Below are 16,986 nucleotides of genomic sequence, written 5' to 3'. Positions count from 1 at the left end.
TCCACATTAGTTGATTTAGACCTACTGCACCTGTTTTTACTCCTAACAATGGCCAAGTTATGGCCCACGGTCTTCGGAATAGCAAAATGACCTTGACCATGACTTTTTGAGGTCCAAATCACCCAAAATGGTCAAAACAATATCAGAAATGAATTCCCCACACCACAATTGGTCCAAATAGAGGTACTACATGTGCATATACACCCAGAAACAGAAAAGTTGGATTTTCATCATAGCCGATGGCAGCCATATTTGATTTGGCCATTTGCGCCATTCCTGGCACTATGGCGGACGAGCACCTCTGTGATTTTTAATGTCTAGGGACCCACTGACTCAGTTCAGGTGAGAAACTCCCCTAACACCAAATTGCGAACAGGACTTTAAGCCAGATACTGGACTATTTCTCTCTCAATCTCACTCTCAATATTTACACACACACACACACACACACACACACACACACACACACACACACACACACACACACACACACACACACACACTCTCTCTCTCTCTCTCTCTCTCTCTCTCTCTCTCTCTCTCTCTCTCTCTCTCTCTCTCTCTCTCTCTCTCTCTCTCTCTCTCTCTCTCTCTCTCTCTCTCTCTCTCTCTCTCCCTCCCCTACCTCTCTCTCTCAATTTCTCTGTCTAGCTCTCAATCTTTCTCTTTCAATGTCTCTTGCTCTAAATCTTTCTCTCTCAATCTCACTCTCAATATTTTCTCTCTCTCTCTCTCTCTCTCTCTCACACACACACACACACACACACACACACACACACACACACACACACACACACACACACACACAAACACAAACAGCGCCACTGTTGCCTCTCTCTCCCTGCTTACTTCCTGACTCAGTAAATGGAGGGGTTGTCACGGTAATATCAGGGCCTCTTGTTGCCAGGAAACTGGCGCTGCATTAATTGTGTGCACAGACTGTGTAAAGGAGTTGGTTGTTGGCAGTTGGAGGTCCGTGTGTGTGAGACACAAGCATGCTTTAGTTCACCCTTTAGTCTAATGACTTAGAACCCTTATCAAGGCAGCTGCACGTGCACGTGTGTGTACGTGTGTACGTGTGTACGTGTGTGTGTGTGTGTGTGTGTGTGTGTGTGTGTGTGTGTGTGTGTGAGTGTGAGTGAGACACACATTGTCCAGTGTACTCTGAAAACCTTCCCAGGATAGATAAATAGCAAATACAGGAACATAATCTCTCTCTTTCTCCCTTTTTGCATAAATGGATTGGGCAGTGGTGTTCAACTCGGCGTCCAGGGACCCTCAGTGTCCTTGTGGCCTGCAACTCTTAGTGTACAAATGGACCCTTACGGGTCTGCAACTCTTAGTGTACAAATGGACCCTTACGGGTCTGCAACTCTTAGTGTACAAATGGATCCTTACAGGTCTGCCACTCTGAGGGGCCTTTCCCACCAAAAGAACCTTGGTTCAAGAACCTAGTGCTGTTCAACTTTCTTGGAACCTTGGTTCGTTCTTGCGAACCAGCCTTGGTTTTCACCAGATTGAACCACAGGAACCAAGGATTTTCTGGTTCCCCTTCCGAACCAACTTTTACGGTTCGGAACCAACTCGGTTCTCGGTTCACCTGTGGTTCATCCCATAGGCGGGAGAGAGAACCCGAACCGGTTCTTTGCCAGTCGAAAAGCACCCTCTGTGTACAAATGGACCAATATGGGTCCATTTATATACACTCAGAGTTCCTTGAAATGAAAAGGTTAGAGAAACACAAGGATAGGTCATGTGTGGCATTCACTGCTATGTTACAGGCTTAGATTCCCTCTTGGGACGCTGAGAGTTAAAATGTGTCTCCCCCCCCCCCCCCCCCCACCCCTGTTCCTCCTCCTCAGGCAAGGCCGACGACTTCTGGTTCACCAAGCAGGGCCGGAGTCCTGTCATCGAAGGAGTGAATGACACCAAGGAACTCTCTACCACCCGCAATGCCTTCAGTCTGCTGGGTAACACACACGCACACACACACACACACATACACAGTACACACACACACGCACGCACGCACGCACGCACGCACACACACACACACACACACACGCACACACACACACGCACACACACACACACAGGCAGAGCTATTTTGATCTACATGAGTACAAGAATAAACATGGTGATCTTGGCAGTGAAGACACAATTATAAAATGTAGTCATTGGCCTGACGATCCAGCTCAGTGGCCTAGTGCTTTTAGAGTGTCTGCCCTGAGGTAGGGAGGTTCAGGATTCAATCACTGGCTGAGTCATACCAAAGACTATATAAATGGGACCCAGTGCCTCCCTGCACCAAGGGTTGGATTGGAGGTACCTCCCTGCGACATACTGTACTAGCGTCATGTCCAGGGGGTGTAATTGTACATGAACCGAAGTAGAGAGCCGACCCCCGTTAAAGTGGTGAGTCAAAATAGAACAGAAATAAAACTTTAAAACCTGGGGACATTTGATAAGTGTGTTGTGAAGCTTTTTAATCGCCAGCCAGTAGACAGAGGTGAACAGTTAAACTGTTTAATTGCCTCACGCTTTGGACAGCATGAATGAGAGGTTTGTTTGCCGTCAGCCGTGCTAGACGTTATTATGTCACCTGACTACAGTCAAGCAGCTGTTCAACTCAAGTCATTCCTTTTCTGTAGCCTATATGGTGGCAATATGTGTGTATGTTTGTGCACTGTTTGTTTGTCTATGTTTAATTAAGGAATTAATGAATGAAATGTACAGTAAATGTGGGGGCACCCACTGGCCTACTGGTCCAGGCACATTCCACTTAGGCATTGCCACATACTGTAGGCATTGATGCCTGACGGCGGTGCCGGTTCGATTCCCGATCCGGATGACCTTTGCCGCATGTCACTCCCCATCTCTCCCCCCATTTCCTGTCAGTCTACTGTCCTATCCAATAAACGCATAAAAAAGCCCCAAAACAAATCTTTAAAAAAAAAAGAAATGTAAATGTGATGTGTACGCATTTGTATACCCAACCCAGTGCCCAATGGGGCTTATGAAACACAAACATAAATGCAAACAAGCCAGGGCCAGATTACAGCGTATAAATTGTCCAAGCAACAAAGAACGAGTTAAACTGGGATTGTTCCAGGTTACATGTGTAGGTATGTGTGTGTTGTGCAGGTATCAGTGAGTCCAACCAGATGGGGTTGTTCCAGGTCCTGGCTGCCATCCTCCACCTTGGCAACGTGGAGATCAAGGACAGAGATTCAGACAGCAGCACCATCCCTGTGAGGACACATCAAGCACTTATCGTTTTACACAATGCTTCTTAAATGTTTTTCATTTCAAGGACGCCCATAACTCTTGAGTGTACAAATACGTCAAATGGACCAGTAAGGGTCCATTTGGTTACATTTGTACACTCGCAGAGTTAAAGACCTGTAAGATTCCATTTGGAACCCCCTCAAGGAATTCTGGACCCCACTTTAAAAATGGCTGGTTTTATTGGTTTATTCACTATTTTAGTTTTATTATTGGTTAGGTAACAACCAATCATTTCACATAGGATTTTTGTGCTTGCTCACCTTTTCTCCCTTTTGTTTTTTCTCCAATTAATTAATAGTCTTCAGATTCAAGGAGACAGCAGACACTGGCATACATTTGACATACTTACAAAACACAAAACAATTGACATTAAAACTGCAATTAACATAAAACTGAAAGTTCAGATATTTGTGTTTGGTACATTATCTCACTATTGTAACAATGCTTTTTGGCAATAACTTTTATACGGTTGGATGAGCACCGCTGCTGATAATCTCTGTCAATGCCAAACAGTTTATTCTGCAGTTGCTATTGACTCTTGTTTTGAGCTTGCTACTCCAGGTGCCCAAGGTACCAACTACCCATGGTACCTGGGTTAGGGTACACCGTGTAACCCCATGTTTAGCATTCCATTCTAACATAGGTCTGTTAGGTCCTGGGCTGCTCCCCTCTTTGTGAAAAACCTCCATAAAAACTGTGGAACAGTCTTGGAGTCTTAAAACGTCTGTTTTCTTAAATCTTTTAACATTGAACACTTTGACTGCCATAATTATGCCATAACTAATGTAGCCAAGGCTTTTTCCTGTTGCATTTGCCAGATTTTCGAGGGCTCTGTGTACACGGCATGTGTCCATATGTTCACGGGGGGTCCCGGTGCCGGCCGGCGAACGTCTTTTCTTTCACGCGGAGAAGAAAAAATAAAAACAGGCCATTTTGACCAAACGTGCGATATGGGAAAAGAAGCAGAGATAAATATTTTTTTTCTGCTGCCAGGATGAATACAATTCAATGGACGGCCGGTTGTCGCCGGATGTAGTATTTGACGGGGCATCATGGAAAATAGAGTCTTTTTCCTCACTCCTGCCTGCGGTACCGTGCTGGCTATTGGTTACCTTGGTTACCAGTTAACATGTCCCTGGACGTGTTCACTGCGGCTGTGGCACTTCACAGTGACGGGGGACGGGAGATCGTTAAAACGTCTGGGAATGTGGGCGCCCGCTGGCCTAGTGGTCAAGGCGCATACCACATACTAGGCTATGATGCCTGCTGGCGTCGCCGGTTCGATTCCCGATCTGGACGACCTTTGCCACATGTCATTCCCCATCTCTCCCCCCATTTCCTGTCAGTCTACTATCCTATCAAATAAAGGCATGAAAAGCCCCAAAACAAATCTTAAAAAAAAAAAAAACGTCTGGGAATGTGTTAGGCACTCCAGTTAAAGGAAATATGACGGGCTGTTAATAACGAGATCCTTCCCTCTGTGTCAGCCCAACAACATGCACCTGACGGCGTTCTGCGAGCTGGTGGGCGTGTCCTACCAGGACATGTCTCATTGGCTGTGCCACAGGAAGCTGAAGACGGCCACAGAGACCTACATAAAGACCATCCCCCGCCTGCAGGCCAGCAACTCCCGCGACGCTCTGGCCAAACACATCTACGCCAAGCTGTTCAGCTGGATCGTGGAGCACATCAACAAAGCCCTCATCACCAGCGTCAAACAGCACTCCTTCATCGGAGTCCTCGACATCTACGGGTGTGTGTATTACTGGTGTTTGACAAATAGACTGGTTCTGGTTCTCACAGGAGAATTGGTTGTTTTATGGCTAAAATCTATTCTTAGTAATAGTTGGGCTTACTGCACAATTAGGAAATTAGCCAGGTTGGGAGGAACAGAGTTAGGTTGGGGTTAGCATTATGCATTAGGTTTAGCACGGCAGGCTGATGCAGTGGTTGGCAGTGTTGCCTCACACCAAGTCTTGGGTTTGACACCCGGCTGGGTTGGCATCTCTGCATGTTCTCCCCGTGTTTGTGTTGGGTTTCCTCCGGGTACTCCGGTTTCCTCCCTCACCAAAAGACGTGCATGTTGGGTACATATTCTGCCCGAGCGCTGCACTGTGGCTGCCATGAAATCACCATCCTAAAATGACTAGGTCTTCAAAAGTATAGTAATGTAATACGTAGTATGTGTGTGGGGGTGTGTGCGCGTGTGTATGCACATGCATTTGTGTGTCAAGTCCTCCACCAGGTGGTCTAAGGACAGTTCTGTCCCCACATTAAGAATGTCATGACAATATAAACCTCACTGCCACTGGGAACAGTGGCCCACAACACGTCGTGCTGTGAGCTTGTAGAACACCTATTTTCACTTTTTTTAAATGTTTAAAACAATAATCATAAAAAAGTAACGGTTTTGGACATACAAGGTTAACAATATTTTTGCTTCAGTGTAATGCACCAAACTCACAGAGGCAAACTCCTTGTATGTGCAAAGGCCACATAAACGATAATTGTGATTGTAGAAAATGAAGTGGATTAAAGGGAAAGTGACACAACACAGACTGTTGTGTACAGTATGTATGTGGGTCATGGTTCATGTTCATGTCACAGGGATGTGAACAATACTACTGGTAAATTCGCTAAATGGTGACATTGAGGGGCGGCATAGCTCAGGGGTAGAGAAACCGTTATTAGAGCACGAAGGGTTCCCGAAGGGTTCCCAGTTCGAATCTGGGCTCCCCCTGAGTTAATGTCGAAGGGTCCTTGGGCAAGACTCTGAACCCCACATTGCTCCCGGTGAGCTGGTTGGTGCCTTGCATGGTTTCCTCCGCCACCGGTGTATGAATGTGTGCGTGAATGGGTGAATGTAATGCACAATCTCTGTAAAGCGCTTTGGATAAAAGCGCTATATAAATGCACCATTTACCATTTACCATTTATTGACACCCCCTGTAAGAGTGGCAACAGCTTGTTGACTCCTCATTGTTTATTCTTTCCATCCTTTCCTCATGTTCTCTTCCTCCCTCCTCCCTACCAGGTTCGAGACGTTTGAGATCAACAGCTTTGAGCAGTTCTGTATAAACTATGCCAATGAGAAACTACAACAACAGTTCAACATGGTGAGCAGTGTGTGTGTGGTGTGGAAGCAAAGATATTTATATATATATATATATATATATATATATATATATATATATATATATATATATCGTCGTTGTCGGGCGGAAACCTCGTATCTCCAAATTTCAAATGTGTACGTTCTTTCCCAAAGCAAAGCCCTGCTTCATCATACAAGGCCGTCGCACAAAAGTAGTGAAAACAGCAGATCTACAAGCACACAACGCCTTGTGTGCTTGAAGATCGGCTGTTTTCACTAGTTTAAATCATTTTTAAAATGATAAATACAAAACAATCGGTTTTGGACATACAAGGTTTCCACCCGACAACGACGATATATATATCAAAATGTGCAGTTTGTTCAAAAATAGCAATTTACAATTTAAGCATTTAGCAGACGTTCTTAATCCAGAGCGATTTACAATAAGCAACGTAATACATCGGTATCAGTACATCAACATCACATCTACAAGCTCACTAGCTTGAATACTACTGTATCTGCTATTTTTGAATGTCTAAAGTATAAAGTATGGTTAAAGAGGTTAAAATTATTGAGTGACGCTATATTAACTAATTTAGCTGGTTCCCCCCCAAGGACCCCTGGGATCCCCAGACCTCAATTTGAAAACCAAAGTATACCCACAGCATAATAGTTTCAGCTTTCATTAAAGCTGAAAGCTGCTCTCTAGATGAATGGACCGATGCTATCAGACTTAATGTGTTAAGTGTTTGGTCAGTATTGAAAGTGTTTAGGTCTGAGCTATTGCACGTTTTCTCTTAAGCGCCTTTCAGACGGGATGCGGTTGACGCGTCCTAGTGATTCATTTTCAATGAGAGGTGGGCGATTATTTGGGACGCGCTGAGAAATTGAGGAGCAGAGAGGCAGTGTGTGCTTGTTTGTGTATGCGCTTATGGGCGGCAAGAGCTGGATTGTGGTCATCTTTGTAAAACACCGCCCGGCATTTACTTGCGGAGCAATTGGGTTTGTGTCTTCACTGCGGTGCGATCCCCGCTGATCCAAGCGAGAACGCCCGCCTCAATCGCCTGTCTGATTCCGGAGTTCAGGGCTGTACGGCATTAACACATGGGCGGCCAAGGTTTATAACATTTATAGCTGTTGCTGGTGCCACCATTGACTTACGTTATGTTTTGATGAGCCCCGCAAGCTTCGTGCGTGTGCACGTGCGTGTCCAGAGAAGATTGAGGAGGTACTCCATTTGTTTACAAACGCTCGCGAAACTCGCGGTAAAAAAATCGCGGTAAATTCGCGGTAAAGTGTCGCCGTGAAAACAATCAGCTCTCTGCCTCCATGGGGCTGTTTTTACCTCATTCTCAGATAAAGCCGTTCTTATGTTTCAAAGTAGAATCTAAAGCCATGTAAAATCCTTCCGTGTGGGGAGAGACAGGGGGCTTCCTGCCCTGGCTGGGTGACGTAATGGATTCAGGGCATGCAAAGGGAAGCTGCGGTCTCGAAAAGTTAACTATTTGTTGACTCGTCCCTCGACGATATAACTTCCTGTGGCAGGGTGACATCTAGTGGCCATAACTCGTCCCTGAACGCGTTTGGCTCCCCAAGTGTTAAAGAACAAATTCGGGAAGATTGCAAGTGGGGCTGAACCGACATGAGTCGAGGGGTTGCAGCCGCTGGGATACGAGGAATCCACTGTGAGGAATACCGTCGGAGGCCGTGCAATTCAAATTCGGTGCTGCTGAGCGGATCCTGCGATTGTGATGCTTGGCGTTTTGATTTTAAGAAATAGGCCCCTCCCACTAAAGAAACGGGCCCCTCCCACAAAGTTTGTAAGCTAATTACATTGTCACGTCACCCCTGAGATCACTTATATTTCTTTTCGAGGGGAAAATCAGTTTTTTGATAATTTGTACCTATTTTTGTGAGATCAGATTTGTGAGAAGTGTGTGTGTGTGTGTGTGTGTGTGTGTGTGTGTGTGTGTGTGTGTGTGTGCGTGTGCGTGTGCGTATGCAGCATGTCTTCAAGCTGGAGCAGGAAGAGTACATGAAGGAGCAGATTCCATGGACTCTGATAGATTTCTATGATAACCAGCCCTGCATCAACCTGATCGAGGCCAAGATGGGCATCCTGGACCTTCTAGATGAAGAGTGCAAGGTTACCTTTACTGATACTTTACATTACATAATTATGTTACATTATTATATAAAAAAGATGCAACCCGTTCCGAACTTCTGCGGCTATTTTCATTATTTTTGCTTGAATCGTTAAGAAGATAATCAATAATTGCAACGCCAAACCATTGCAGTTGCTAACAAAAGTCACTATTAACTAAGGAGGAATCAAAGAAATGAGTGTGTGGCCCGGGCTGCCGGCGTGGTGGTCCGGGCAGCGAGCACACAATGCAATGCAAGCCTGACAGCGTGTCGCGGGTTCAAATCCCATTCCCGACGACCTTTGCTGCGTGTCACTCCCCATTTCCTGTCAGTCATGTAGACTGACAGGAAATGTCCTAACAATAAAGGCATTAACGCCAAAAAATACGTCTTAATGAGTGTGTCCATGCCCTGCCCCTGCAGTGACCTGCATGGGGCAGATGGAGTAGCAGTGTCTATGGGGGTTGTGTGGTGGAAAATTTACATTTCGAGTCAGTGAGTCCATCTGTTCATCTACGCCTCCATGCTGCTTCAACAGTCTACCTGTTACTGCCTCCTACCACTCTGCAACACAACATGTACAACACACCCACATGATCATCCAAATCGATTAGAATTATTACATTGTGTAGGCAGGACAAGAACTACTGTCAAAATTGGAAGTACGTGGCTATAGGAAGTGCCTGTATGCTATATTCCTGTGCTTCAGGTTAGACACTTTTGGCAGTAGGTCTTTACCAGGCTTTATTTCTTTATGCGGGATGGAGATTAACGACTTTCAAAGACCGTTCTCTTGGTTGATGTCTCATTTTGTGTTGTCTGCGTAGAAAGGAGAAAACATAACATCTCTGTCGGGTGGAAACCGCATCTGTCCAAAACTGTTACTTCCCAGGATTCAATTTCAAAAGTAGCGAAACTAGCAGATATACAAGCTCTTTTGTATGAGGTATGATCAAGTAGGATGTTAATTTACGAGAAGAAAAAAAAAAGGTTTAAATATGGAGATAATAGTTTTTCTGTTTTTGTTTCTTTGTATTGTATGTCATTCATTTAAATTACTAGAAGCTGGGCCGCCCTTCGGGCGGCCCAGCGTCTAGTCGGCGACCTGGCCAACTCGGAACAATGTAAATAGGGAATGAATGCCCCGCCCTTTAATGCAAACCCCATTATACCTGTTTTCATAGGACCCGTTTTGACCATCTGTCTGCCTGTGTCCATTTATGCCCATATATGGAGATATCTGTATCTGTCTGTCTGTCTGTCGGCGTCCATTTTATGTCCATATATGGAGATCACTGCAGTTATAGTTATGGGTCCATTTTATGCCCATATATGGAGATATCTGTCTATCTGCGTCCATTTTATGCCCATATATGGAGTATCTGTCTGTGCCTCCAACTGTGTTGCAGACACAGTGCCGGTTCCCCCTTTAATGCAAACCTCATTATACCTGTTGTCATAGGACCCGTTTTGAACATCTGTTTGCCTGTGTCCATTTATGCCCATATATGGAGATATCTGTATCTGTCTGTCTGCGTCCATTTTATGCCCATATATGGAGATCTTTGACCATCTGTTTGCCTCTGTCCATTTATGTCCATATATGGAGATATCTGTATCTGTCTGTCTGCAATCCATTTTATGCCCATATATGGGGGCATTCATTTTATGCCCATATATGGAGAACGCGCATGCCCGTGGGACGAACGGTTCTCGAGATACGCGGATTACATACATACATACACACTCACAGAGATTTTTTGTTGACTCATGTGGCGTACGTGATGTCAGAGCCTTTTATGAAGTGATGTCACAATGAGTCAGAGCTTTCGCCGATTTCCTCCGGAACAGCCTGATGTCAACAATCAACCCCGCATAAGGAGATTCCGAACGTTTCGCGCCGGTTCGGGAAAACCGCACGTCGGGTCGGGTCGAGACCCGGCACTGCACTCCGTGCCGCGGCGGGGAACGCGCGTGCCGAATCTGAAGCCGGTGGGACGAACGGTTCTCGAGATACGCGGATTACAGACACACAGACAGACAGACAGACAGACACACACGCAGAGACTTCTCGCATTTATAGATAGATTATAGTTTGTCCAACTTTATTTGAATACATTTATGTCACACTTTCATGTGAAGAAATCTATAAAAAAAAAATATATATATGGCGATAAGAGGTTTCTGCCCGACAGCAACGATAACTAATATTCTTGAATGGCGACAACATGGTGACTCAATTAGTGCCCAGTGCATATAATCACACCACAGACTTGATTCTGGCCACGTAGGCCTACAGTATATACAGTACAGTATGTCCTGCAAGTTCCAGTTAAAAGGTAATCTTAGCCACATTGTGCTGCCATTTGGTGTAACTAATATCCCTCTGTCCCCGGCATGAACATGCACTTGTGTTTAGGGCTGTCACGATTATGACATTTTACATGATGATTAATTTTCTCTCAAATAATTGCGATTAACGATTTAATTGTGTTTTTGTCGTTGACAATTACATTTCTGTTTGGCTTTTAGGCTTTGAAGTTACACATGGTAGATATGACACATAAGCTAAATATACAAAGAAATTACTTGAGATATTTGACAACTTGATACTTAAAAAAGAACATTGATAGTGGAAATAGCCGATCTACAAGCTCACAACGCGTCGCGAGGCGACTCGTTGTGAGCTTGTAGATCTGCTATTTCCACTATTTTTGACATGAAAACGATTGTGACGATTATGAAAAATAATCACGATTATGTCAAATAATCACGATTAGACGTTTATGTAATAATTGTGACAGCCCTACTTGTGCTATACGGTGTGTGCTGCAGATGCCTAAAGGTTCTGATGACTCCTGGGCCCAGAAGCTTTACAACACCCACCTGAAGACCTGCACCCTGTTCGAGAAGCCCCGCATGTCCAACCGCGCCTTCATCATCCAGCATTTCGCTGACAAGGTGAGCTCGACTTGCATTGAAGTGGGTTTGTGTGTTGTTGGTGAGTGTACTGTACTGTGTACGTGACGATAAAGTCCCAGTAATCCCAACCTTGGGGTCGGGAAAATGACAAATGAAAGGACAGCAGGCAGCAGTACAGGACCAGTGCATAAACCATCAAGTTACTTGTCACTGGCTTCCTTACAAAGAACTTCACAAAAATGCAGTGTTGCAGACGAGTTCTTCTGAGTGCAGTTTGTCATCAAAACAATGAGAGAATTCTCCATCTCCATTTTATCTGTAGTCCCGCATGTCCAACTGCGCCTTCATTATCCAGCATTTCGCTGACAAGGTGAGCTGGACTTGCATTGAAGTGGGTTTGTGTGTTGGTGATACAGTCCCACTTCCCACAACCACTTTCTCTTCTTGTTCTCTCTCTCATGCACTCTGTCGTCTTACGGTCTCTTCACAGACACACTTTCACGGGAGGGCACTAGCACACATCATTACAAAGATCAAGAGATTGCTGTTACATATTGTTGTTAGGATAGGTGGTTCAATGCACCTGTTTGACACTCATTAAAAATGAATGTGGCCGACTGGCCATTTTTTGTTTTATACCAGATGTCCCGTAAGTTAGCTGCGATCATTCAGTTTAAAGTCCTAGCGTGACCTCTAGTTGACACAGCATTTCACATGACATTGTAGTTTGTCTCCTCTTTGAAAAAGCAGGTACTCTAATAAGGAATGTTCCTAACTAGGTAACACGTTAATAGGATGTACTGTACTGTATCGTTCCTTATGTGAAGGAGACAATATGATGCTCTCACAAAGGTTTGCTGGCATTCCCCTGATGCTCTGGGATGGTGCCGTGATTGAGGCCTGACATGAACATTTTTAAGAACCAAGAAAATGTACTCTGCAGGGAATCGACATCCATCGAGGGAAATTAATCCAGAGCACCTTCGTTTGTGACAAAAACTCAGTATCCCAGCATGCATTTCATTCAGTAGTCTGTTTGGTTTTGTTTTGTTTGTTTGTTTCCTCCTCAGTTTAAATCGTAGTCCTACAATATCCTGTTTGTTAATGTTGGTGATTTTGTGTTTTTGTGGGTCATGGGTAGGGATGGGTATCGTTGGGATTTTGTCGATTCCGATCCTTATCGAACCCTGTTTCGATTCCAAAATGTAACTTTTTTCGTGCATATACCGGTATATGCATTCTTTTAAGTACATTTTTACTTATTAGTGCAAATTATACAGTATACTGTATTAGAACCTGAGAGAGAGTCAAAGCTGAAACGTTTTGGCCTGCAAATAGTGTTTTTTAAATTAACCTAACCAAGTTGTCCATGTAAAGTAATTGCATCAATAAATTGTCAACTTTAAGAAATTTACTGAATAGTAACTTCATGTGTTTATACACAATGGACAGCAGTAGCAGTTAAAGCTTGTTGTATGCTTTATTTATAGGAAAACTTCTGGACCCTTAAATGGTTAAGAGTTTATCAATTGCAATTCCTTCATTTTTATCTCGGGTACCCGCTAATTTGGATTCGGATCCTTCTTGGAAACGTCATTTCGATACCCAACCCTAGTTGTGGGTTTTGTTAATTGCGCGTGTTTACTTGAACGTTTCCTGTGTTCATGTCATTGTATGTGTTGGTGTGTGTCCCTGTGTTGTCCATGTATGTTGGTTTCCATCATGACAACCCTCCCCCGCCCAGCAGCAGGTAAAATACAGAGCCTTCTCCCAGCGCAGGGAGAACCTCTGTCTCTCTACCTTCCTGTTCTCTCTCTCTCTCTCTCCCTTCTCTCTAAAGACTGATGCTGTGCTGCCTCTGGTCTCACAGCTCTATATAGTGACCAGGATTGAGCTGCGTGTGTGTGTGTGCGTATGTGTGTATGCGCGCGCTTGCGTGTTTTGTGTCTAGGGCTGTCACAATTATTACATAATCGTCTAATCGTGATTTTTTTGACATAATCGTGTTTATTTTTCATAATCGTCATAATCGTTTCCATGTTGAAAAATGTTCATAATGTTCACGGCTATTTCCACTATCAAAGTTATTTTTTAAGTAGTAAGTTGTCAAATATGTCAGTAATTTCTTTGTATATTTAGGTTATGTGTCATATCTACCATGTACAACTTCAAAGCCTAAAAGCCAAACAGAAATGTAATTATCAACGACAAAAACACAATTAAATCGTTAATCGCCAATTATTTGCGTGACAATTAATCGTCATGTAAAATGTCATATCGTGACAGCCCTAATAGTGACCAGGATTGAGCTGCGTGTGTGTGCGTATGTGTGTATGCGCGCGCTTGCGTGTTTTGTGTCTGTAATATGCTCATGCGTGTGCCTTCATGCACACACGCCTGCATGTGTTTGTGTGCAAGCACTCTATAGAGACACATTTTCCTCTATTTAACAAAAATGATTTTTTTTTTTGCTGCATTTGTATAGGAATGGTTATGTGTGTGCGCGTGCGGTGTAATTTCAGATAGTGTGTGGTGACCTTTGTTGTGCATCTGCAGTGCGTGCAAAAATATTACCAGCACCTGTTCTTCCCACACACATGAGCCTGTGTGTGTGGTTGTGTGTGTGTATGTTTGAACATGTGTCTAATATGATGTAATACAGTGCAACAGGCTTCATAGCCCCTGATGAAGTGATAGTTGACCTAATATTTCTGGTCTATTTAAAGGTACTTAGTCTCAGATTACATATAAATGGGACAGCGTCCCCCCACAGTGGGCTTTCCCAACCTTGGGGACGGGAGTCACGGGAGCCTGATTTGGAATCGCACATGAGTTCTGGGCTGAGCCGTTTGTTTTCACGCCCATCGGCAGGTTAGTTACTCACCAGCGTTAGTTTCAGTGAGGTTAGGGTTAGGGTTAGGCATAGTTTTACTGAGGTTAGGGTTAGGGTTAGGTTTAGGCATAGTTTTACTGAGGTTAAGGTTAGGGTTAGAGTTAGGGTTAGGTTTAGGTGGTCGCACCTCCGCGCGGTCCAAGCGAATAAAAAGGAGCGCTCCCTAGCTCCAGTTCAGCCAATCAAAAGCTTCCATGGGCGGGGTTTGCCCAGAACTGATGTGCGTTTCCAAATAACGCGTCACGGGACCCTTTGTGGGGTCCTTGCATCTATAAACAGGGCCCCTTGTGTTAACTGATTGATGTCTAAAGATGACACATGAAAGGGCAGCAGCACAGGACCAGTGCATAAACCATCAAGTTACTTGTCACTGGCTTCCTTACAAAGAACTTCACAAAAATGCAATGTTGCAGATGACTTCTTCTGAGTGCAGTTTGTCATCACATCAATGAGATAATTCTCCATTTTATCTGTAGTTTTTACACACTCATACCGTAACTTTTATTCGGTCAGTGGGCCTCGTTCACTAATCTTGGGTATGCACAAATTCTATAAAGTTTAAAAAAGAAAGTAAAAAAAAAAGAAACTGTCGGAAACCCAATACCAACTGCATTAGGTACTAAGTAGCTTCAATGTAGATATCTACTTTCATCAACTTGATGAAAGTAGTACTAGCAGTAACTTGTAGTGTACATGGATTCAAGTTCTCAGTCGCCACAACTGATTTCAGTCATTTAGTTTCTCTAGAGGTCAGCATGTCTTTCTCTTGGCTTTTAACATTAAAGAGATAGTTCGCCCCCAAAATGACCCTTTCTATCGATTACTCACGCCATGGAGACTTGAATTCATGGATATTTTTTAGTTTTTCCTCCATGAGGTTAGTAATTGATAGGAAAAAATGACATTTTGGGGGTGAACTACCGGTATCCCGTTAACACCGCTGCTCTGCACTAAATACTGTGTATGGCTCGTAGAGTCAAGGCCTATTTTATTTAAGATTAAATATTTTCCTAATTTCATCGGTCATACTCAACACTATATTTTATCATTTGTCGATTTCTTCAGCCGGTTGGCTGTATGTATGTACAGTAGTCTTCAGAATTCTACAGATTGTGCTAATTGTTTTGAAAACAGATCGCCAGGTTTCCTTTTATGTTATTTCACAAATGTTATGCATATTGGGACACCTCTTAAGCCCCAGGGGGGTCCAAGGGAAAAATCCGCCTAAAATGTATGCCCAAATTGGAACAGTTGTGGACACAAAACTACAATGATTGTGGCTAATCTTGTCCCACCAAATGTCAGCTAACCCCTGAAAATTCACAAATGCAGTGTAAAACATCACATTTCTCTTACCAAATTGTGCTGCTGTGATTATTTAGCGAGGATAAGAGGATTGAAAAAGACCTCCGCCTATGGAAAATTTGCCTTCTGAATAGTGAATGAGCCTCAAGACCTCATTGAAAACATAAATATTGAATAGAGAAATTGTTCACCAAGGTGTCATCAATTGATAGGCAAAATTGTATGAATATATTCCAAACTATGTAAACTCTACAGATGTTTTAGTGAGAGTAGTGCTGTAATATTAGTAATGTTAAAGTATAGGGTGAAAAATGATAAAAACGAGTAACAATAAGTAGTAATAATACTGTAATATGAGTAATGTATGGATGAAAAGTACAATGGCAGCTGATTACTATACTGTAGGACCACTGTAACAATAATCAACAATGAAATTGTACTTTTATTTGGTCTCTATTGATTTATTGACATTTATTGACAGCTGTTCAGAGGTCAACACCTTTTGCCCCCGCCGGCGGGGGCAATGGGGTTCAAGACTTAAGTGGTCCAACTTTAGTTTTGGTTTTCTTTAACTCATCTGGTGCCGATCCCGAACTAGTTCGGCTTTATTTCAATCCAATACAATCTTTTTTTTATTAATTCACTTACCCCGAGCTGCTTGTAGAGTCGTGGGTGGTCCTGGCTCGCTAGCCGCTAGCCAGCTAGCCGTTCTACTCTGTCCGACGATATATTCCATAAAAAATGGTTTAAAATACATTTTTCAGCTCCCCAATGTTCACCCGATGTTCGGCGCCGCTTCCGATGAGTACACGAGTGTGCCGATCCCGAAGTAGTTCGGCTTTATTTAATTAAATTAATAAAATGATAAGAGGCCTTCTGAAGCCTGGCCTGATTTTTCTAGCTACTAGCCGAAAGCTAGCAACCTCCCGGCCGGCCGTAATTTGCGAACGCAATCGCCAATCTCCGCCTAATCCAATGAAAGACCGCATCTTTAAAGGCTTATATCTCTTTTTTGTGTTTTAGGGAAGCGGCGCGAGGTTTATTTACGGCGAAATCGCCCAAAAATGATCTTTTAGATGACAAAATGGGAATAGCCATTCTGTTAGCATCTTCATCCGGGACATTTCCATGCCGTGCATGAACGTGAGCACGTCAGGTCCTGGAAGGTGAAGTCCTGGAAGCTAAAGCGCTCGCCTATGAGAGATGCGCTGGCATTCTTTGGCCCCTAGAGGGCGCTGGCACTCAAAGAGTTAATCCCTGGATGTACTGTAGCAAGCTACTTATTTTAAAAGAGAGCTTTTAGTGGCTACTTTTTATGGAGAGTTACTAGTAGCTTCGG

General features: G+C 43.7%; 1 protein-coding gene across 2 annotated transcripts in view; it reads left to right on the top strand.

Moving 5' to 3' along the window:
- The window catches only part of myo5aa (myosin VAa), a gene marked incomplete at both ends in the record, with an annotated part of 113,979 nt that overhangs the window by 58,580 nt on the left and 38,413 nt on the right, over window positions 1–16,986 (top strand). For both annotated transcript variants that reach the window (XM_080729424.1, XM_080729425.1), the window contains 6 exons: window positions 1,863–1,970; window positions 3,145–3,251; window positions 4,776–5,041; window positions 6,323–6,404; window positions 8,388–8,528; window positions 11,363–11,488. In XM_080729424.1, the coding sequence (XP_080585550.1) occupies window positions 1,863–1,970; window positions 3,145–3,251; window positions 4,776–5,041; window positions 6,323–6,404; window positions 8,388–8,528; window positions 11,363–11,488 (830 nt within the window). The remainder of the gene's footprint in view (window positions 1–1,862; window positions 1,971–3,144; window positions 3,252–4,775; window positions 5,042–6,322; window positions 6,405–8,387; window positions 8,529–11,362; window positions 11,489–16,986) is intronic.

The sequence above is a fragment of the Nannobrachium achirus genome, assembly GCF_963921795.1.
Source record: "Nannobrachium achirus genome assembly, chromosome: 7".
In the NCBI taxonomy this organism is placed as follows: Eukaryota; Metazoa; Chordata; class Actinopteri; order Myctophiformes; family Myctophidae; genus Nannobrachium; species Nannobrachium achirus.
This window is presented reverse-complemented; position numbering and strand designations above follow the sequence as displayed.